The sequence below is a fragment of the Perognathus longimembris genome, chromosome 10 (assembly GCF_023159225.1).
Source record: "Perognathus longimembris pacificus isolate PPM17 chromosome 10, ASM2315922v1, whole genome shotgun sequence".
In the NCBI taxonomy this organism is placed as follows: Eukaryota; Metazoa; Chordata; class Mammalia; order Rodentia; family Heteromyidae; genus Perognathus; species Perognathus longimembris.
This window is the reverse complement of record NC_063170.1, coordinates 69,676,224-69,698,529: the sequence shown is the minus strand read 5'-3', so window position 1 is coordinate 69,698,529 and position 22,306 is coordinate 69,676,224. Positions and strand designations below refer to the sequence as shown.

General features: G+C 46.6%; 1 protein-coding gene across 4 annotated transcripts in view; it reads left to right on the top strand.

Annotated features, from left to right (window-relative positions):
• Window positions 1-19,909, top strand: part of Tmcc1 (transmembrane and coiled-coil domain family 1) — a 102,510-nt gene extending 82,601 nt beyond the window's left edge. For 2 of the 4 annotated variants that reach the window (XM_048356311.1, XM_048356312.1), the window contains 2 exons: window positions 14,030-14,165; window positions 15,954-19,428. In XM_048356311.1, the coding sequence (XP_048212268.1) occupies window positions 14,030-14,165; window positions 15,954-16,268 (451 nt within the window). In that variant the 3' untranslated portion in view covers window positions 16,269-19,428. Of the gene's footprint in view, window positions 1-6,911; window positions 6,930-14,029; window positions 14,166-15,953 lie in introns of all 4 variants that reach the window. The other 2 variants (XM_048356308.1, XM_048356310.1) reach the window with 2 other exon arrangements.
• The last annotated feature ends 2,397 nt before the right edge of the window (window positions 19,910-22,306 follow it).

Genomic DNA, 22,306 nt, shown 5'->3' with positions numbered 1-22,306 from the left:
TGGGGTGGGGCAGTTAATATATAATCTGATTTATTTGTAATCCCACTTCCGGGTTAGAATGGTGTTTCCTTACAGTCCAGTCTTTTTTTTTGGGGGGGGGGGGGGGGGGGAGTCCTGGGCCTTGGACTCAGGGCCTGAGCACCGTCCCTGGCTTCTTTTTGCTCAAGGCCACTTGAGCCACAGCGCCCCTTCTGGCCGTTTTCTGTAACGTGGTGCTGGGGAATTGAACCCAGGGCTTCATGTATACAAGGCAAGCACTCTTGCCACTAGGCCATCTCCCCAGCCCTACAGTCCAGTCTTGAAGCCATTTTTAGTTCCCTGTGGAACAATCACAGCTATTTCACTTGATTCCTGCCTCCCACTCGGACCCACTCTCCCCACCCCCACTGAATCGGCTTCAGGCTTGCAAAGCAGGTGCTTTCCCATTGGAGCCCACACCCAAAGTCCCTCACTCCATTGTTTTTGTTCCAGTAATTTCCTATAGGGCGTAAAGAGATGTGCACTCTATGTTATGTCTTTACACAGTAAATATATTTGTCTAACATTAACAGTCTTTGAACAGTTTCACATAAATCGAGCTTTTTTTCCAAGACTGAAGTTATTCTAAGAACTGAAACTTGACATTTTAAGCTTTTTTTTTTTTTTGAGGATTTGTGAACTGCTTTTTAACTATGTATGCTGAGCCTAACTTAATGGAAATAGCTTAGGACAGTAGTTAGTGTTCTAGCATATAGTGATACTCTCAAGCTATGAGACCATAGATGTGTGCACTGCCCCTACAGAAAATGGTCTTAGACTATGTTAACTCATTTGTGTGCTTTAAGTTTTGTTTTTCTCCTTTTCATATTTCCTCTACACTGTTAGTGAGCTGCGTGCAGCAGCCTCTTTTTGCTCTGTGCCTTAGCACAGTTAGTCTTGGCCATTGTAGCTATTTCTAGTGTTTCAGGCTTTTCTTTTTTGTTTTTTTGGGTTTTTTGGCCAGTTCTGGGCCTTGGACTCAGGGCCTGAGCACTGTCCCTGGCTTCCTTTTTGCTCAAGGCTAGCACTCTGCCACTTGAGCCACAGCACCACTTCTGGCCGTTTTCTGTATATGTGGTGCTGGGGAATCGAACCCAGGGCCTCATGTATATGAGGCAAGCTCTCTTGCCACTAGGCCATATCCCCAGCCCTGGCTTTTCTTTTTTATATGGGAAGTAAGGCTAGTGGACTCTGAATGACCAAGAACTAGTTAATAGGGCTGGGGATATGGCCTAGTGGCAAGAGAGCTTGCCTCATATACATGAGGCCCTGGGTTCGATTCCCCAGCACCACATATACAGAAAATGGCCAGAAGTGGCGCTGTGGCTCAAGTGGCAGAGTGCTAGCCTTGAGCAAAAAGAAGCCAGGGACAGTGCTCAGACCCTGAGTCCAAGGCCCAGGACTGGCCAAAAAAAAAAAAAAAAAAAAAGAACTAGTTAATACATATATGACTACTCTAGATGTTTTGTTTTGATTTTTTTCTTTGTTTTAATTTTTTCTCTGTGCTTTAGTTTATTTTTCTAGTATCTGCATTAGGAAGGAAACCATACAGAGTGTTACTTGTTACATGATGGTGTTATTATTAATAGAATCTACTAAACTGCTATGGTATATATACGCTATATACTTTACATGTGTTTTGCTAATAAGCTTCACAGTAATCCTGCAAGAAGCTTATAACCTTTTATAGATGAGGAAATTGGAGTCCAGTGAGTTTTTTGTTTTTGTTTTACCAGTCCAGAGCTTGGACTCAAGGCCTGAGCACTGTCCCTAGCTTCTTTTTTTTGCTCAAGGTTAGCACTCTGCCACTTGAGCCACAGCGCCACTTCTGGCCATTTTCTATCTATGTGGTGCTGGGGAATCGAACCCAGGGCTTCATGTATACGAGGCAAGCACTCTTGCCACTAGGCCATGTTCCCAGCCCTCCAGTGAGATTTTTAAGTTTGCCTGAGATTATTTAGTAGTAATATTAAATCAAGGATTCAACCCGTTTTATTAGATTTCAAGTTGTATTCTTCTTATTCCCAGGGCAGATTGATTTCTAAGTTCAAACCTGAATTCTATGTCGTTGAAAGACTAGTCTAGTTCTAAGAATCAGTAATTGGCAGGGATGTTGGGCCTTTTCCAGGTCCAAGTGTAAGAGAGTGTGTGTGTGTGTGTGTATGTGCGTGTGTGTGTGTGTCATAAAAGTTGAATCACTATCTTTAGCCTATTTTACAAAATTCTGTGAGTGTGCAAGCCAGTACCACAGTGTGGGCAGAAGGTGAAATCTACTTAAACCTTTACCCAATCATTATTTCCTCTTTCAAAGTCCCTTCTTAATAACACCACTCTCTTAATAGGCTTCTGTTGCTCTCTACCCTAGTAAGTAGTGCCAGGCAAGACAATGTCCCAAGACCTTTGCTTCACTCTGGAGTGATCAGACGCACTCTTGACGCCCGAGGCATAGTCCCTGGCTCCGCCGCTTAACTGTGCTGTGACTGACAGTGTTCCTCCAGCAGCTGTACCTCTGTACCCTGCAAGCCATGGAGCTGAGTAAGGATATGGGCTCCACTTCACCCTTTTACTCAGAGCCAAGTGATCAATCATTGAACCCCTGGGCCCTTAGGTCTGAGTGAAACCGTGTATTAGGAGGGATAGAAAACAAGCTCAGAATTTTTTTTTAATGATTGAGTCTTCTGATGTCAGATTATTCTTGTCCATTAAAATGTTATTACGGTTTGTAAATGGCATCTGGGTTTATAGTTCAGCAGAGGTAGAAGAGACCTTGAGTGTCTAGTCTAAATCTCAGTTCAAGTTAAGTACACTGAAGTCCAGAAATAGAAGGTGACTTTCGCTAGGCTGCACAATAAAACTGTTCCATAGATTTCATATTTCATATATTAGTTGCCAAAAACTGAGGACAAGTCCCGCTCCCAAAGTGAGTATAATACATAATATACTGCTGAAGGAAGTTCAGCTGTGGCAAAGGCATTGAGAATAGGAGCTGAGAAAAAAAAAAATTTTTTTTTTACCAGTTTGGAGCTTGAACTCAGGCCCTGAGCACTGTCCCTGGCTTCTTTTTGCTCAAGGCTAGCACTCTACCTCTTGAGTCACAGCACCACTTCTGGCCTTTTCTGTATAGGTGGTGCTGAGGAATCGAACCTAGGGCTTCATGCATGGTAATAAGCAAGCACTCTACCACTAGGCCATATTCCCTGCCCCAAGAAAATCTTAATAATTTTATTGGTTGCTTTTATAGTTCTTCCTTAGAGAATCTGTGGTAATAGCTGGATAAAGCCATGGTATGTAGTACAGATGAGAACTTCCTGGTGTCCATGAGCAGTAATGCCATTTTGAAAGCTTCTATTTTAAGGGGATTATTGTCCTTTTGAAATCATTTCAGTGAGAATGTTTGTGTTAAGTCAGGAGTTACTTTAAATCTCACTGAGTCACAAGAACAAAAATAAAGGAGGCAGTCACCATGAGCAGTCATCACATGCATAGAACAGTTTAGTAACTAGGCTGACCCAATTAGGCACAAGATATTGGAGTCCTAACTAAGCAAATAGTTGCTTAAACATAATTTTACTGTCATGGGACATAAGTCAGGGAAACGCTCAGATATAGTTATTTTAACTCCTTTATTTTTAAATGTTAGACCCATCAACTAAAAACTGGACAGAGATTCTTCAGATAATATATGGGCTGTATTTAGACAATAAGTTTGAAGTTTAAATCAAGAATACTGAATTGAATTAGTCTTTTATAAGGGGGAAAATTCAGTTCTGGGATGCTCTTATAAAAGTTAACATCTTCTATAAAGATTTATAGCTGAGTTCTCAGCTGAGCCACTAAGTCGGTAATAGAGGCAGGAGAGGAGGAGAAGAAAAATTAATAACCCCAGTTAATTCGTTGGGCCTGGGCACGCTTGAGTGGTCTTCAGGAGATGATGTAACTCACCTACGCTTCCATTTTGGTCTCTGTACCAAGGTCAGCTGAGCGTGATGGCTTCATACCTGTAATCCCAGCATTCTCAAGTTCCAAGCCAGCCTGCGTATGAGATCCTGTCTCCAGCAATGATCATAGCAATACCAGGGTTCTGGTGGTTATTAAATGAGATCATGTAAGGCTTAAATCCCTCAGGACCACATACCAAAAAAATGATCTTACATATGGAAGCCAGGCTTGGTTTAGAGTAGGAGCTCAGAGCTGGGCTCTAACTGATAGGCACACGTGCCCACAACTTAAGAGCAGGGACTCGAGAGATGCTTACGTGTTTACTAGGATATTAAAAAGGTCTGGAGTTAGAAAGGTCTGGATCTGTTTACTAGGATATTAAAAAGGCCTGGAGTTTGCCAGTGTTAAAAAGCTGGCATAACCAAATCTTTGAATTGCCCAGAAAGACCCTGTAGATTTTATTCACTCTGTGTTTTCTTCGAGTACCTGCTGTTTCTGCATTGCCTACCCTGGAAGGGTTTTGTTTGTTTTTGTTTCTGTCTTTCTGGGTTTTTGAGACAGGGTCTTTCTGCATAATTCAGGTTGCCCTGGCTTTCACAATGTAGCCCAGATTGGCTTCAGACTCATGGTCCTCCTGCCTCAGCCTGCCAAGAACTGGAATTATAAGCATTTACTACTATACTCACTACCCTTGAAGTTCTGATGGGATTAATACCATGCTTTTTCCCTTTTCCACTACAGTTGCTTGTTCAGTGTTTCCTAGACTTTTAGACTGCCAACAAAACTGAGGTAACAAAAAGTAAAGAGAAAAACATCTGCTTTCTCCAGTTCAGCCAGAAATCTCCTCATGTTCCCACTACATGTCATCTGCCCTACCTCAGCTGTTTCTCTCGACTCTGGTCTAACACCAGCAAACTACCTCAAGTCGCTGGTATGCACTTAGGAAATAGTATTATGTCCGCTCCTGCTGGTGTCAGCCTTGGGACCTGGTTCTTCCTGTCTCTCTCAGTACCTGCTCTACAGGTTTTATCAGTATCAGGCATCTTGCTCTAGTGACCTATTGCCCAATTAGGGAAGAGGGAAGCACCATAGCCTCTTTGAGATGACTACCAACTTTTGAGTCACACACAAAATGTGATGCTTTAGATTGAAGAGTTCCCAGCCTCTGTGCTCATCCCGTTTGTCATTCATCAGGAATGTAACCCAGAAGGACCCCGGCTTACCTTTGATCAAGGAAAATGACTATTACGTTGACCAATCCAGAGATCGATCATTGGTCATTTATTAATTGCTCATCTACAACAACATTTGGACATGTTTAACATTTTGTAGATACATCAAGTTTTATTTCCAGCGAGGGATGAACTTCACCTACCAAATGTAATGTAACCTACTACTTTTTAAAAGAAGTATATCCATGGTTAGGGTATGGTTCAAGTGGAAAAGCACCTGCCTTGCTAATGACAAGGCCCTGAGTTCAAATCCCAGTACTGCCCTCCACCATAAAAGAAGACAAGACAGAAAGGTAACAAGGTAAATGAGGGTAAATATGATTGAACCAGATTGTATGTGTGCATGAAAACAACTTTACTTAAATTGTTATAAGAAGTGGAGATGAGGGAGAAAGGTGAAAGGAGGAGTTTGATATGGGGTACTTGGTATGTGTGGAAACGTCACAGCAAACCCTACCTTGAACAATCAATATATGCTAGTAAATCTTGAAAAGATTTAAAATGTTAAAGCTTTCTCTGCTAACAGTTAAACTCAAGCCATGTTTAGATGTGTACTTTATGTAAGTAAAATTATACATTTTTATCCCTTCTTGCCTGTCCAGAAAGCTAACTAGCATCCTGTGAAGGAGTTAAAAGCCCTTAAAGGGAGTTTATGGTTTTAAAAACTCACATGTGAAAGGCTGGCACAAATTACCTCTCCCCTTTGTCCCTACTTTTTGATTTAGTGTTAATATTTAATGAAAAGCTGGAAATGTTCTTTCTATGAATTCCCTAGGGTATCTCCATTTTGGAATCAAGACAGGAAGTAAACATTAGCAAGTAAAGTAGGCAAGAGATTATAATATTAGTAGTAGAAGTATGGAGAAATCAGTAGCAACTAGAACATAATGTTTTCTTCCTTTTGTTGTTCAGATTTTGCTTTTGATTGATTAATTGTACAGGAGAAAAAAAATGAAGACAAATCTAAAGCAAGAAGACATGGTAGTTCACCCTTAGTCCTCTTCACTTAAACCGCAGAGCTTCTGGGCCTCCTCTTTCTTACTTAGGAGATTGAGGTACCTCCCAGGGAGGAGGAAGGAGAGGATGCATGTAGAACTATCTCCATAAATCTGAATTCCTTAGAGGCAGACGCTACACATGAAAAGGCCTAGAGGGTGGGTAACCTATCATTGTTGTTATTATTGGTGTCAGTGTTGTGATGTTTTGATGCTTATGTTGATTTGATGGAACCCTAAATTCCGCCCCCACACTGACTCCTCCTTCCAGAAAAGCACTACATCCTTTTTCCTGGACACTGTATGTAAACCTGTTTTCAGAATAAAATGTCACATGTGGTCATGTCACTGGGGCTGGTGGCACTGAAAATGTTCATACCAAGTATGATCAGGTTTGTTCTTTCAGGTGATGGGTAGTGTGGTGGTGGAAAGACTTCCAAAGCCCGAGTGAACAAAATAAGGGAAATGTCTTTGTAATGACAGGCTAGTGAAGTTCTTTGAAGGTATTGAGGCCAGAAGATCTGCATTCCAAGACATGAAGGACATTTTGCCAAAACTCTTTGTCCATAAGATTATACAAAGCCTCAAGTTTCATGGCTTTCTGTTTCCTCCCTGATGTTTCCTGTAGATTGGAGGCGCAGACTATGGTAACCCAAAAACAATTGTTTGTATAAGTTTAGTAGAACTTTAGGTACACAGTAACAGTATAACTTTTCTGTTCTTTCAGAAAATCCTCATTTTCCAGGTAATTCTTATGACTTGAAGAGGGAAACAAATGCTGGTTAGTTGTTAGTTGTTCATGGGGCCATGTCAGCTATCTATACTGGGCCTTGCTTCACCCTGGAGTTCTGCAGCTTTGCATATTCCCTGTTTGTCTCTTTTATCTGCTGGGAAATGGAGCTAATTCTGCTTAGCCCAATGCTGCATTAGCATTTAACTACTTGCTAATAAAGTACTCTCTAGAAAGATTAGACTTGTCTTCCATTTAGTGAGACCCTCAGCTTGAAGAGATTTTGGGTTATTTCCCATGTTTCCATATATTTCCATATTTCTCAACTTGTCTGGTGCAGTTTCTGTTTTCTACAAAGACATGGAGAAGATTAGCTATTTCTGGAGGATTTCAAAGATCAGATAAAATTGGCTTGAGACACACACACACACACAAAAAAATGCCATGGTAGACAGGCCAGTGAAACAGTTTTATTGATACAAAGGTAAGCTCAGAATGGACCAGTGAATGGAACTGTTTGAATTGTGTGGCAAATTGGAGCTAGGGAAATGGCAGGAACTGGATGCCAGCCATTCTCATGGAATGAAGAGGAGGAAAGAGACTGACAGCACCTGGGTTTGACTAGGACAGAGAGTGTGTGTCCAGTATACTCATTAGTGTGATATCACAGGAGAAACACCATATGTATACTAAAAACAGTGAAATTTTAAGATATGTAAAATTATGAACATGGAGACACAGGTAGAGATGAAAGTATAGAGAAAAAAATCAAAAGCAGAAACCAGTGAACAATTGTGTCTTGAAATTACCTAACAGCCAGCAAGCAGCCTCTTGGATCTCCTTCCGTAGGCCTTGTTGGGGGGAGAATTAGGACCACACAAGACGCCAGTGAAACCAACGCGTGCTTGCCGTAGCCCTCCCAGAGCTCTTCGGGACCAAGCCTTGGGTATCTGTCTTATCTCATCTCATGTCCACAGTGACCCCACCAGCTGGTCACTCACACCAGTGAGTTGCAGAGCTAGGATTTGAATCTAAAACCTAGACTGAACAGCTTTACCTACTGATACAAACTACATAAGACAAAAATTCCTGGCTGGGCACTGATGGCTCCTGCCCGTAATCCTAGCTACTCAAGTGGCTGATATCTGAGGATCATGGTTCAAAGTCAGCGTGGGCAGAAAAGCCCATGAGACTCTTATCTCCAACTAACCACCAGAATACCAGAAGTGGTACTGTGGTTCAGAGTGGTATAATGCTAGCCTTAAGCAGAAAGAGCTCAGTGACAGCACCCAGGCCCTGAGTTCAAGCCCCATGACTGACCCCCCGCCTCCCCCCCAAAAAAATTCTACGTACAAAGTAGGGACAGAGTAGGAGTAGAGACATCCTCTAAGATATAATGGAGGAGGAACCAAATCCAGTCTGGAAATGGCCTTTGACTCTTTTAGTGACCTTTAATTATAAACATTGACATCAGGGTCCAGTATCTTCTCCCTGTAATCCTAGCTACTCATGAGACTAGGATGGAGGATCCTGCTCACAGCCAGCCAGGACAGAAAAGTTGGTTTACTCCCTCTCTAAGTAGCCAGCAGAAAGCCTTGCTGGAGGCATGGCTCGAATGGTAGAGGTACTAGCTATGAGCAAGAAAATTGAACAAGCATATGCAAAGCACTGAGTTCAAGTACCAGAAATAACAATAAGCATTGGCTTATAATAAAATTTAGGAGTGTTAGAAATAAGAGTTGAGGGGGCTGGGAATATGGCCTAGTAGCAAGAGTGCTTGCCTCGTATACATGAAGCCCTAGGTTCAATTCCCCATTATCACATATATGGAAAAAGGCCAGAAGTGGCGCTGTGGCTCCAGTGATAGAGTGCTAGCCTTGAGCAAAAAAGAAGCCAGGGACAGTGCTCAGGCTCTGAGTCCAAGGCCCAGGACTGGCAAAAAAGAAAGAAAGAAAGAAAGAAGGGCTGGCTGGATATGGCCTAGTAGCAAGAGTGCTTGCCTCATGTACGTGAAGCCCTGGGTTCAATTCCCCAGGACCACATATACAGAAAACGGCCAGAAGTGGCGCTGTGGCTCAAGTGGAAGAGCTGAGGCATGGTTTTCTTGATATATGACTGTTAGGGAGGGAGGAGGACAGTTGAGACCAGGTCTGCAAAACAACAAACTTCTTTTCAAAGTCAGTTTTCCCAGTCAAATATGTTTGTGCATTACAGTTGATTACTTGTGAGCTAGCCTGCTGTCCATATGAATGTCAATTCATTTGAGTAAAAAAACAACAAAAAAAAGATGGCATCACCGTGCAAAGTTTAAGAACTTCGATTTTTAAAGTCAAACCTGGATTCAAATCCTTGTTCCCCTGCTCTGTGCCTTTGGGAAGTAACTTGGGAGCTAAGTTTATTTTCCTCCTCGGTAAAATGAAGATCACATCACTGTGCTCTTGCCTTGTTGAAATGATTTTGCAGAGTAGGCATTGAATAATCGGTTGTCATATGTGTGAGCCCCATTTTGTATCAAATAAGACCCTTGACATGCGGTCCAAAAGGACAGGTGGTAGCCTGCAGAACACGTGCCAGAGGTGTCAGTTCCGGCGGACACGTTCCCCGCCAGCCTTCCCCTTAGAGCCCAAGGGACCCACTCTCCTTCTCTCGGTGGTTTTGTTTTTGGCACTGGGGGTGGAACCTGGGACCTCACACTGAGCGCAGTCCCCGCTAGTGAGCGCCATGCCTCCACTGATAACACTACAAGACGCACATGTGGCCAAGTACGGCTCAAGGGGCTTAAGGGTGGAGCGCGTGAGCACTGTAGGCGAGGCCCTGGTGGGTTCCGTCCCCACCACCACACACATGACCCAGGATAGTAACATAATCCTAGAGGACATTTGGCAAACTTAAAATCTCGTAGAAATGCATCCCAGAAATGGCATCTGTGTCTGAACACATTTTCTGTTCCAAGAATATTAGCCTGGTTCCTAATCAAAGGCAATGGAGATATCCCTGTGCTGTTGCCTTGGTAACAGTTAACAGTTCCAGCAGAAGGGAAGCAGGAGGGAGGGTCATAAAAAGTTACGGGTAAAGGAGAACCAAATGAGAGTTAGTAGCATAGCATAAAGAAGCCAACACTGATTTCTTATGTTTTTGAATTCTTGATTCTTAAAGAAGAATGGGATGTAGGATATAATTATTGATTATCATACAATTAAAAGGAGAATGTTAGTGCTACAACATAAAAATTACCCTTAACAGAAATGTGTTGTAGGGGCTGGGGATATAGCCTAGTGGCAAGAGTGCCTGCCTCAGAAATGTGTTGTATTTCTTAAATGTTTATATATTCTGCTGCTATCCCTTGAAAAGTTTGTATGGTCAGCCAGGCATGGCAGCATGTAACTTCAGTCCCTGTCTTCCCAGGTGACTGCGGCAGCAGGGTTGAGAGATCAAGGCCAACCTAGGCTACATAGTAGTGAAACCTTGTCTAAAGAATTATTTGTTCATTTATATGTTTGTTTGTGTTTGCTGATACTTGGGGCTTGCACTTGGAGTGCTGTGCTGTCACTTGGCTTTTTTGTTCATGGCTGACTCCCTACCACTTGAGCCATACCTCCCCATCCAGCTTTTTGCTGGGTATTTGGCGATAAAGATCTCATCTCTCAGATTTGTCTGGCTCCACCAGATCTCTCGGGTCTCGGCTCTGCTCCTGATTATAGGCATGAGCTACCAGCCACCAGAAGGGGGGAAAATAAATTTTAAGTTTGTGTACTACAGATATGATTTTAAAAAACAAACAGGAAGAAGGTTGTGGATATAGCTCAGAAGTAGATTATTTGCCTAACAATCACAAGGTGCTAGGTTCAATCCCCAGCGCCATAAACAAAGTAAAGCAAAAACAAACACGTAAACATGAGGAAAGAAATGTTTGGTTTGTCCTGGGCCCCCTTCTCCCTCCCTCCCTCCCTCCCTCCCTCCCTCCCTCCCTCCCTCCCTCCTCCCTCCTCCCTTCCTTCCTTCCTTCCTTCCTTCCTCCCTCCCTCCCTCCCTCCCTCCCTCCCTCCCTCCCTCCCTCCTCCCTCTCTCCCTCCCTCTCTTCCTCAGTAAGCGTGCCTCATTGTGCTTTCCCTTTGGGGTATATGTGTAAGTGAGTCCGTGAGGCTGGAGATCAAACCCAGAGCTTCACACCAAGACAGCTGAACTGCTAAGCCATTTGTTGGTTTTGCTGGTGAGAGGGGGGTGAACTGTGGGCCTTGGGCCTGCTCAGCTATCTTGTTCACAACTGGCACTCTAGCACTTGAGCCACAACTCCAAGTTGGCTTTTTAAGTGAATATAACAAATTGAATTATACTTACAACAGTAAAGCTAAACCATGAAATCAGCATTACTTATATCTAATCAGCCATACAAAACTCATCAGTTTTTCTTTAGACAAGTAGTAGTAGAAATTCCAAAGAACAGGGGAGAAACAATGAATTAAAGTTCTCTTTGGCTGGGCGCCAGTGGCTCATGCCTATAATCCTAACTAGGCTGAGATCTGAGCATTGCGGTTCAAAGCCAGCCTGGGCAGGAAGGTCCATGAGACTCTCATCTCCAATTAATCACCAGAAAATCAGAAATGGGGCTGTGGCTCAAGTGGCAGAGCACTAACCTTGAGCTGAAGAGCTGAGGGACAGTGCCCAGGCCCAGAGTTCAAGCCCCACACTGACCATTAAAAAAAAAGTTCCATTTGCTAATCTAGCACTAACAATTCCCATCTTAAAACTTCCCGAGTAGATGAAGGGAGAAGGGGGAGAGGCAGGCAAGGCTTTTGAAAGCAGAAAGGAGTTCTGAACTTGTGGTCCTATTTCTACTCTGAAGCAACATCTAGCATCTAGCAAAGAAGTAGCCACTGAGACACGATGATGAGAACAGCAGCTTTGGGTCAGGAGGTTAGCAGCTGGGTGTAGCCAGGCTGGATGCGGGCTGGAGAGGTAAAGGAGCCTTTCATAGCAGCTGGGTGTGTCCAGGCTGGAGAGGGCCTCAGGAGCTAGAGGGTTTTCCTCTTGGTTCCCATGTCCTTTTTAATCTCTCAACTCTTTTTTTTTTTTTTGTCAGTCGAGGGGCTTGAACTCTGGGCCTAGGCACTGTCCCTGAGCTTTTCAGCCCAAGGCTAGTGTTCTGCCACTTGAGCCACAGCGCCAACTGTTTTTCTGGTGGTAAATTGGAGATAAGAGTCTCTTGGACCTTCCTGCAGGGCTGGCCTTGAACTGCAGTACTCAGATCTCAGCCTCCTGAGTAGCTAGGATTATAGGCATGAGCCAGGCCCAGCTTAATCTCTCAGCTTTCTTAGCCAGGTTTGGTATATCGAAGTTCTGAGGCTGATACATTGCAGCCTTGTTGCCCGAAGAAAATCCAGGCAGGAGCATGGTAGGGCATGATGTCAGGGAGGAGGAGGGGCGAGAGGGCGGGGGGGGGGGGGGTGGGAGGGGGCGGTGAGGGGGTGGGGGCTGGGGGTTGCTTCCCCATGGCTGGCTCTGCTTCCCCTCCAGGTTGGCTTTTCACTGGTATACTGGAAACAGAGCCTGACTTGGAACTGAGTTACTCCAGTTCTCAGCCTCCTGAGAACCTAGGATTATAGACATGATCCCAGCCATCAGCACCCAGCTTTGTGTTGTAACTGAGTGTGACCCAGGACCTCCTGGTCTTCCTGAGTGCTTAGGAAAGCAAGCATGCGTCACCACCCCCTGCGCCTGGCTTCACTGTGGCGTTGGTAATAGGAAATCTCCCAAGGCTCACATGAGACTCACGTGCACTGTCCTCGCGATTGTCCTCTGACTGACAGGGACGATGACATCCTTGCTGCTTCCCTCCCTTCTTCCCCAATTCCCATACATTTAATGTATAGTCTTCAACCTTTCTCCTGCCCTCTTTCTCACTACCAGACAGTCCCTTTCCTAAAATACTGTGCGCATCGTGTGACTCACGTGACTCCCACACACTGTGAAACTATGCTCGTTACTCTCTAAAGCCTGGAGGTAGCTCCAGCCTTTTCCCTATGCTCTTTTTTCCTCTCGTCTCACCCTATGCTCCGTCTTTCTAACAAGTAAACCTATGGTCCTAAGTTCTGGAGGTTCAGGTGAGTTAAAGTATCTCCCGATTAGCCTTGTCTTTGTGTTCTCCTGTGTTGCATCCACTCTGGCCTACTTCCCTCCCACCCCCACCCCCCCAGGGCAAGCGAGTTCCCCCTCTTGAACTCTGCACTTGGTGTTCCTTCCACCACAGTTGGGTCTCCTTCCGAGCCTCTGTTTGTGTTGCTTGGCTTTCAGCTCTCACTGCCAAGCAGAGTTGGACAGGAAGGAGCCTTTCCTGGCCATTCCAGCTCCCCAGCCTCAAGCCACCCTTCCATATATCACCCTGTAGCTTTTGTTTCACTTCTTTCTGCCAGAAATCATCTAGGTTTTTCTGCCTTACTATCTCCCCCCTGGAATGTGACTCCCGAGTGTGGTGCTATGTCCGACAGCCATATCCCCCCGCACTTTGAACATGCTTGGTGTGCACAGCAGGCCCTTGGGAAATCCTCGTGGACGAATGTCTTAGACACCGCCAGCTCTGACTCACAGACCTGCAGGCAGAAGCTGTCCAGGACTGGAATAGGCTAGCAGGGACTCCTAGAAGGTCAATTTCCAGCTATATGCTGTTTGCCTTCTGGTGAGTTTGCTTAATTGTATTCTAGTGTCTTTTAAATATAACTTATCATTATTATTATTATTATCATTAAGGTGTTGTACAGAGGAGTTACCATTTCATAAGTCAGGTAATGAGTACATTTTTTTAGGACAGTGTCACCCCTTCCTGTATTCTAGTTTTTGCTTCTCCTGTATATTGCTCAGATAAGACTAAGAACTGCCTCAGTATCATGATTTGCTTGAAACTAACCAGGGCTGCAATGTTGTTGTCTGATTTGGCCTAAAACGAGCCGTCCTTTCCAGAGACTTAAGAGCAACACCCACTAGCATGCCTTATACCCAAGCTACTCAATTCTTTATGCTTGTATTTTCTTCCTTTGCAGAATGGATTTGGGGGGATTGGGTGTAAGTTACACCAAGAAAGACACAGATGCATAAAACTCTAACCTTTTTCTCCTTCTTAGATGTGAACGATTAGAAGAACAACTAAATGACCTTACAGAACTTCACCAGAATGAAATCTTGAACTTAAAGCAGGAATTGGCCAGCATGGAAGAGAAAATTGCATATCAGTCCTATGAACGGGCCCGAGACATCCAGGTTAGCAGGAAGGATAAGTTGTAAAAACAAAATAATACAGGGTAAGAAGGTTAATGGACTAGAAGGAAAAAAGGAAAGGAGAATGGGAGTGGGGAGAGACGGGAGGGGTAGAATATCAAGAAAAGTTCATACGCTGGCTCCCGGTGGCTCACACCTGTGATCCCAGCTACTCAGGAGGCCGAGATCTGAGGATTGGGTTTGGAGCCATCTCAGGCAGAAAAGTCTGCAAGACCATTACTAATTAACCGGCAAAAGGCCAAAAGCTCTGTGCCTTAGGTGCTAGAGCTAGAGCACTAGCTTTTTAAGCACAAAAGTACAGGGTCAGTGCCCTGGCCTTGAGTTCAAGCCCCAGGATTGGCACAAAAAACAAAAGAAGAAAGAAAAGCTTATACCACTCTAGTACACTAGTTCATCAAGCCATGGAGGTATGTTTCTCAAAATTCTGTACCATTTTGGGGTGGTCCAGATGGGTTTTTAGGAAATGTTTCTTGGGATCTCAGTACATGGAAAACCAGAGCATCCCATCTGTTGCTTACTGCTCCAAAAGCTGCTCTGACCAGTCCTGCGTCCTGCCTATCTCCTGCTTCTATGGGAAGAGAGGACTTTGATCCCAACCAGACCCAAATCACTGAGGGGCGCCACATGGTACGTGGAGTGACCATGATGCAATCGTGTCTAAGGTGAATGGCCTGTCGGTCCTATTCCACAGAAAAGTAGAACAGTATGTCTGTGGAGAGCCATTTCTAAGGGAACAGGTCTTGGTCTCAGCGAAGGGAAGTGGCCCAGGAAACTTGGATGACAGCCACCCAAAGGAATCAAGGGAATGTCTTGATGACTTGCCCAGCTGTCGTCTTCGCTGAGCCCTGAAACTATATGTGTGTTCTAGTTTTGTTTTGTTCTTTCTCACCAACATTATGGGCTGTGCAGGCACCCATTATCCACCCAGTAGCCACCTTCAGCCTGACGCTGCCTGGTCTTACCTCACATCCCAGGAAACAGTACCCACTGAAACCAGAGCCCCCAAAACAGCAGGACTGCCAGACCTTGGGAGATGGCTGTGCCTGGCTGGGGAAACAGGTTCTATTAATGTTGCAGTGGGTGGGGCTCCTGTCCACGCGTGGTCAAGGTCTTGGCCTTGAGTCTGGTGTGAGAGGACGGCGTCCCCGCTACAGAGCCGAGCCTTGGTAAGGCTGAGCACGTCCCTCCCCCCAGTGTCAGGGCCTGGCTCAACTTAGGAAGCCCAGGCAGCGTGCGCAGAGAGGCAGGCGCGCAGGGTGCTCGCTGCACCCCTGTCCCAGTGGAAGCGCAGGCCACAGCCCCGAAGCCCCCAAGGAGGAGCTCGCTGAGCGACCGGCGCCTGCCCATCCGAAAACGCTGGGAAGAGCCCCCCACCACACCCACACATGGCTCGTGTCACCTCCCAAGTAGGGACCAGAACTGAGGAAAGCGTCAGGGAGACTATCCTAGTCGTAAATGCGTTTCAAATTTAAATTCGTCTTTGGAGATGTATGTGTATTTACACCTTAGATTAATAACTTGTGCAAGTTGAGTTGCTGGCTTATGAAAGAAAAAAAAATCACCTATCTGATAGGTGATTTTTCTAGGCCAAATAAATCAGTGTGGCCAGCGGTTCTCGTGAGCCGACCCACGGAGTGCAGAGGGAGAGGAAGTCACTGGAGTAGAGGGTGCGTCTGCCCTTCCAGGCTCAAGGCTCTGGCGTGGTTCAAACCCTTGACGTGCTCAAGAGGCATCTCTGAAGCCTAACTGTCACCCCTGTTTGGCCCGCAGGAGGCCCTAGAGGCCTGTCAGACTCGCATCTCCAAGATGGAGCTGCAGCAGCAGCAGCAGCAGGTGGTACAGCTGGAAGGGCTGGAGAACGCCACTGCCCGGAACCTTCTGGGCAAGCTCATCAACATCCTCCTGGCTGTCATGGCCGTCCTCCTGGTCTTTGTGTCTACGGTAGCCAACTGCGTGGTCCCCCTCATGAAGACGCGCAACAGGACGTTCAGCACTTTATTCCTTGTGGTTCTCGTTGCCTTTCTCTGGAAGCACTGGGACGCGCTCTTCGGCTACGTGGACAGGTTCTTCTCGCCCCCCAGATGACGCCGCGGAGGCCGCGCCGCCGGCCCGGGAGACGGCACGCCCGCTCTGACGCTTCCCACGAGAGAGTTGAGTGAATCTGTTTACATTTAGAATAATGTTTTTTTTTTTCTTCAAGAGATGCAATTGCAATAGTATTTTTTAGATTTTATCCAAGAAGTTTTTTGGGCGAAAATCTTGGGTCATTTTTATGTAGCATGATTTTCCTTGGGATGCAAACCTTAAACAGTCCTTTAACACGACCCACCCGTCTGGAGCACACCGAAGGGCATTCCCCCCCCCGGGGCTTGGAGGACTGCGCTCACACCCACGCGGAGGACAGAAGGCCCACGACACCCGGCCAGCCCTGCCTGGGCTCGCCACCTCGCCTGGCCCCACACTAACTCTACTGTGAAGTCCGACCACATTCCAACACGTGGGTCTCCCGGCTCCCGCCCCCGGCACGTTCGAGATGCTAGCGCTGGCGCGCGGCCGAGCCGCCCCTCAGCTTCGCCAGGACACGGGCGTCCTCCGCGCAGCCACGGCCGACGTGAAGCCGCCCTGCGTCCTTCACTGAGCAAACCCCCTTGGCCGCACTTTTAAGGTTTTGGTTTTTTGGTGTCTTTTATTTTATATATGTGTAGTTACCAACTTAAAAATAAAAAATCCGAACAGCATACTTGAAGAATGTAATACTCAAACTCTCAGTGCTTCCTTATGGTTTCTAATAGGATTTTTTATTGTTGTTATTATTATTGGGTTTTGTTTTTTTTTTTGAAAGGGTGGGGAGGATCTTTTATTTTTCCTTTGAAATAAAGAAGTGATGTTTTTAAATGAAGACGTGTGGATATTTAAACCTGCTGCTCCCTCTGGGACCATTTGAGTGAGAGGCTGGAAACACTGCCCCCTGCTGCCGTGGTTTGGAGACGCAGCTGCAGCTCCCCACCCCGGCTGCTGCTGCTTTCTGTGCCCGCCACCCCCACACCGCCCTTCGTGGGCTTGGCTGGGTTGGAGAGGAGGCTGCAGGGAGAGGAGACAGTGTTTCCACACACAGCACCGTAGGACTGATATTTTTTGGCCCAAGAAAATGTTCACCCAGTGACATTGGACTGGGGTTGTGTTTAGGAAAAATTGAGACTATCAGAGTCATAATTCCTTGTGTTTCTTTAATTTATTGTTTAGCGCTCCCTGATTACTGAAACCAAAGTGATGTGGAATCTTCAGTCTGCATTTGGCCCCAGCATCCCTGACTTCAAAGCTTTATCTGCTGCCTCAGAGAATCACTGCTTCGATTCTCCTAAAGAGCAGAACAGGAAATGACGGGGGGAGGACCCGTGTTGGGTACAAAGCGTGGGTAGCTTCCTGTCAATCTGGAAGGACTTACCCCTGCCCGGTGGGCTTGTATAGACAGTGCAGGAAGGTGGACCAGCTTGCCCCACCCTTCCGCCATGACCCACCATCCCACCATGCTGGTGGAACCTGAATTTTTAGAACTTATCCAGAGAGCTTGGTTAGTGCTTTCTTGTCTTGTATTGGGTCACAAGTGCAGTTCGCTCGTGGCCTTGTTCTGTGCAGCCGAGTGGGGCACAGGGTCGTGAGCAGTGCCCTGGCCCCCACACCAGGGCCTCTGGGAACCAGAGCGGCACTGCCCTGTCTGTTGGGAAGGATGGATGGCTGACTTCACAGCTCTGGCCTCCGCTGGCTTTGGCAAGCAGGTCTCCTCCAGGTCAACATGCCGTAACCATAACCACTTCGATATTTTAACTCAGGTACCCCGGTTTCCACCCCAGCCCCAAGTCATTGCCCTTCACCTCACAATTAGCATCCAGATCAGGGACCATAAGGGGTGATTTTTCTTTAAGGAAAAAATACCATTAGAACCAATTCATGTTCATGCCAAAACAAATTGTCCCCAAGCCTATATACTTAAAATGTTAACTTTGCCTAAAAATATTGCAGTGACTTTAGGCAGGAGTGCCAAAGGACACAGTGACCTTGTCAGATAGGCAGTTGCTGCTTTTCAGTCACTCAGTACAGACAGAACCCCATGGGACTGTTGGGAAGGTGTTGTACTGTGGGCCACTGGTGTTTGTAAGAAGGAAACTGAGTCTTCCTACTGTGCGGGGGCAACGAGGTTTCGCAGCCACTGGACAGCACTGTGATCAATGGGCTGAAGTAACTCCCCTTTGCCTTGAGACAGTTTCTATCCAAGAAAGGTTTTCGCCTCTGGAAAGGCCCCGGAGCCCCAGTCAAACAGGACCACACTAACGCCCCACCTTCCTCTCCAGACCTGTCTGGAGAAGGGCCTGCAGCCCGGCCAGGCCCCACGTGGCTTTCTTGCTCTCTTGTCCCATCATTCAGCAGGCCCAGCTCCTCCTGTCTGCATCCAGTGCTCATCGTAACATGCTCCAGTTGTCATGCCTGCCTAGACTTTGCTGCTGCCCATCCTGTTGCCTTTGAGCTGCTTTGAATTCTGTCTGTCCAAAACCCTTCTTTCTATACCTTGCTCTTATGGTCTAACAGTTGTTCAGAGAGACACTTGCCCTCACTTTAATGCTCCTTCTCTTTGAAGGAAAAAAAAAAAGATGATGTACATTCCCTTTCAAGTGAAGCATTCCTTTATTACTTGTTTGTGCTGGTCCTAACCTGGGTGAGCGAGGCTGGCTGTGTGGGGCTGGGTGACTGTTTAGGTCGTGGAATGGCTTTGTTTTGCCTTGTTCTTGGTAATCGAAGGGCTGCCTGCTCCAGTTTTAATTCCTTGGTGTTCTCAGTGTGTCCTGGCAAGGAAGGCTTTCTACCCCACCGGCTCCTTAAATACATGCAAAAGCATGTTCGGTTGTATATGTCACCAACTGAGGTCCTTCCGTGTCACAGTTGGGATAAAAACCTGATGCCAAGAACCCTGGGATCGAGCCTTCCTTGCTAGCCGTGTCCCAATGAGAATATTTTCTTATGGATTTTTCTTATGCATTTGGTTTTGTTTCTGATTTGAGGGACAGTCAGAGGGAATGCTGGGTTCCAAACGAGCGCCAGTGAGGGGCTGCCTTTCAGCTCTGGAAAATATGCATCCAAAACAAAACCAAATGTTGTAACAACAAACTGAAATTTTGCACAGGCAAAATCATGGGTTCCCATACCACCACCCTCCATGAAACCTGGGATTTTGAATGTGGCTCTTGAGAGTTAACATTTCTGTCTGTGTGTTGTGTGTGCTAGGTGACACCCTCAGTAGGGACTGACTACTAGACTGTGCGTGTGCTTTATCGAAATGTGTAAGTAAAAACTCACTTGCACGAATTGAAAAGTAAAGAAATGACACTTGTGAACGCGTGAACGTTAACACTGTAGTTGATAGATCTTAAGCTGCTAATTGTTGAGAGAGAATTAAATTTATGTTCTGTCTGGTTGCTGCTGGCTCTCAGCAGCACTTTTACTGTACATACAAATGGAAATAAAGACCTCAGCTATTAACCCGGTGGCTGGACTCGTTTGTTTTGCTCTTGGTTTTTGCAGATCCAGTCGCCATGGCCAGTGTGTCCAAGACTTCCCACTGGTCTGTGCGTTAGAAAAGTGGGTGTATCTGTGTGCCCACCTCACCACTGTGATAAAACTGTCACTGACGACTAAGCCCTTGCCACAGCCTTGACAACGGCATCCTTACAAACACAAGTCCAGACCCACGCTTCCCATAATTCCTTAGACTGGCCTTCTAAGACCTTGCCAACATCGGTATGATGGGCAGGAACACACCTTGTTAAACATTTAAAGTTCTCTATACATGGAAAGAGTTATTACCTAGCATACCCCTGTCAGTACTTTTGTTAAAGAAGTGGTCATGGGCTGGGAATATGGCCTAGTGGCAAGAGTGCTTGCCTCGCATACATGAAGCCCAGGGTTCAGTTCCCCAGCACCACATATGTAGAAAATGGCCAGAAGTGGCGCTGTGGCTCAAGTGGCAGAGTGCTAGCCTTGAGCAGAAAGAAGCCAGGGACAGTGCTCAGGCCCTGAGTCCAAGGCCTAGGACTGGGGGGGGGGAGGGGAATAGTCATTTCTTTCCTCTTTTCAGCCCTGTGGGTGGAGCCCAGGGACTTGTACAGGCTCTATACCACAGAGCCTCACCCCCAGAACAGCTGCCATTAGGTCTACAATCTGGCAAGCTCTAGGGGGCCTCTGGAATCTAGACGGCCTGAGCTGCCTGTGACTGAGAATCAGATTCCCATGACTCGGTCCCTCCCACCCCCCAGGATGATGTCAGAGACCAGGCTCCACCCTGGACTCCCGGCTCTGCATATTAACCAGCAGTGACACACTCGGTGTGAGCCTCCTCGTGAGTGACGTGAGAGAAGGGGTACCCCTCAAGAAAGCTTCCTCACAGAAAAACCACTGGCCAGTAAACATTCCAGGAAATGGTTGGCTTCTGTGTAATCTGTGCATGAAATGCAAAAGCACCAAAGACCGGCACCAGTGGCTCACACCTGTACTCCTAGCTATTGGGGGGCTGAGATCTGAGGATCACAGTTCAAAGCCAGCCTGGGCAGAAAAGTCCATGAGCCTCTTCAATGAACCATCAAAACTCACAGTGGCGCTGTGGCTTAATAAAGCACTCAAGGACAGTGCGCAGGCCCAGAGTTCAAGCACAACCGGCAAGAAAGAAAAAGCACCAGTTAAAGACAAGGGATCTTCTCCCGTTCATGTTGAATTATTTTTTTCATGGAAAGATAGATGTGTAAATATAGAAAAACTTTATGCCATTCCTCCAGCCATTATTTTAGGAGACGTTAAGGAAAGAATGGTGGAGAACTTGCATGCTTGTTTCCTATGAAATATTCATCTGCAAACTTGGTAGAGAGAGAGAGAGAGAGAGACGGGACTGAACACGGACCCACACTTGCTGGGCAGCACATACCACTTGATTTGTGCCACCAGCTCTTTTTTAAATGCTTTAGTTATTTTTTCCAGATAGTCTTACACTTTTGACCCAGCCAGCGCTGGACTGTGATTCTCCTACCCTCACCTGCATAGCTGATATTATAGGCGTGCGTGCGTGCGTGCATACATTCACTAATTATGGATATCGATTAAAAACACAAAGACACTATTTGCTTTAAAACTTACACATCCTTCAATAAAGCTGTACTATTTGGTAAAAAGAAAAAGAGGAGAGCAGTTCTCTCCCTCTGACCTTGCCCGAATGGGACTGGCCAGGAGGTGGCTTAGGGTATAACACTCATTCTGGAAAACTCTTGGGGGAATGGGAGGCACTTTTCCCATGCACGGACGCCTGTCTTATCTGGCGTCTTATCTTCCTTTGTTTGGAGGGCCTCAAGATGCCTGAAAAGAGAGTACATGGGCCAACCTTGAACATATGTGGCGAAGCTGGTAAAGCCATCTGGCAGCAAAAATGGCGGCGTAGGACATGGAGGGGAGCCCGGGAGGGGCCGCGAGCCCCCCTGGTGTCGCCCTTGGACCTGTTCCCAGATGTGCTGGCCTGAGCCTGGGGTGCGCACTACCTAGTGTGGCTTTGCCTTGCCAAGCTGGTGTCAGACTCGCGCGTGCGTGTGTGCGTGTGCGTGTGTGTGTGTGCACGCGTGCGTGTGTGTGCGTGTGCGCGTGCGCGCGTGTGTGTGTGTGTGGAGACCAGCGCCCGGGCATCACCGACCGTGGAACAGCTGTTTGGCTCCTCTACCAGGAGGTACGACAGTTCCAGGACACCACCCCACCCAGCTTGTTTGTTGAGATCGTCTCCTTTTCGCAGGGTTAAGTAGCTAATCTTACAGGCACAAGCCACCACACCTAGCTTTGGGGGAGGGAGAGCCTCAAAACCCCAGCCTGGCCTGGCCTCCAACTCATGATTCCTCTGCCTTAGCTTCCTGAGTACAGAGACTACAGGTTTGCACCACCGCGCCCAGCCGCCAGTATGAAAACTTCGAAAAAAGAAACGAGGTCTACTGCAGAGATGAGCAAAGGCTCCCCGGTGTTTCCACTGCTGGATTATTCCTGCTCCCTCCTTGCCTGCGGATCGCTGGGGGGGGGGGGGGGCTGTGGCTGGGTTTGGGGGCACC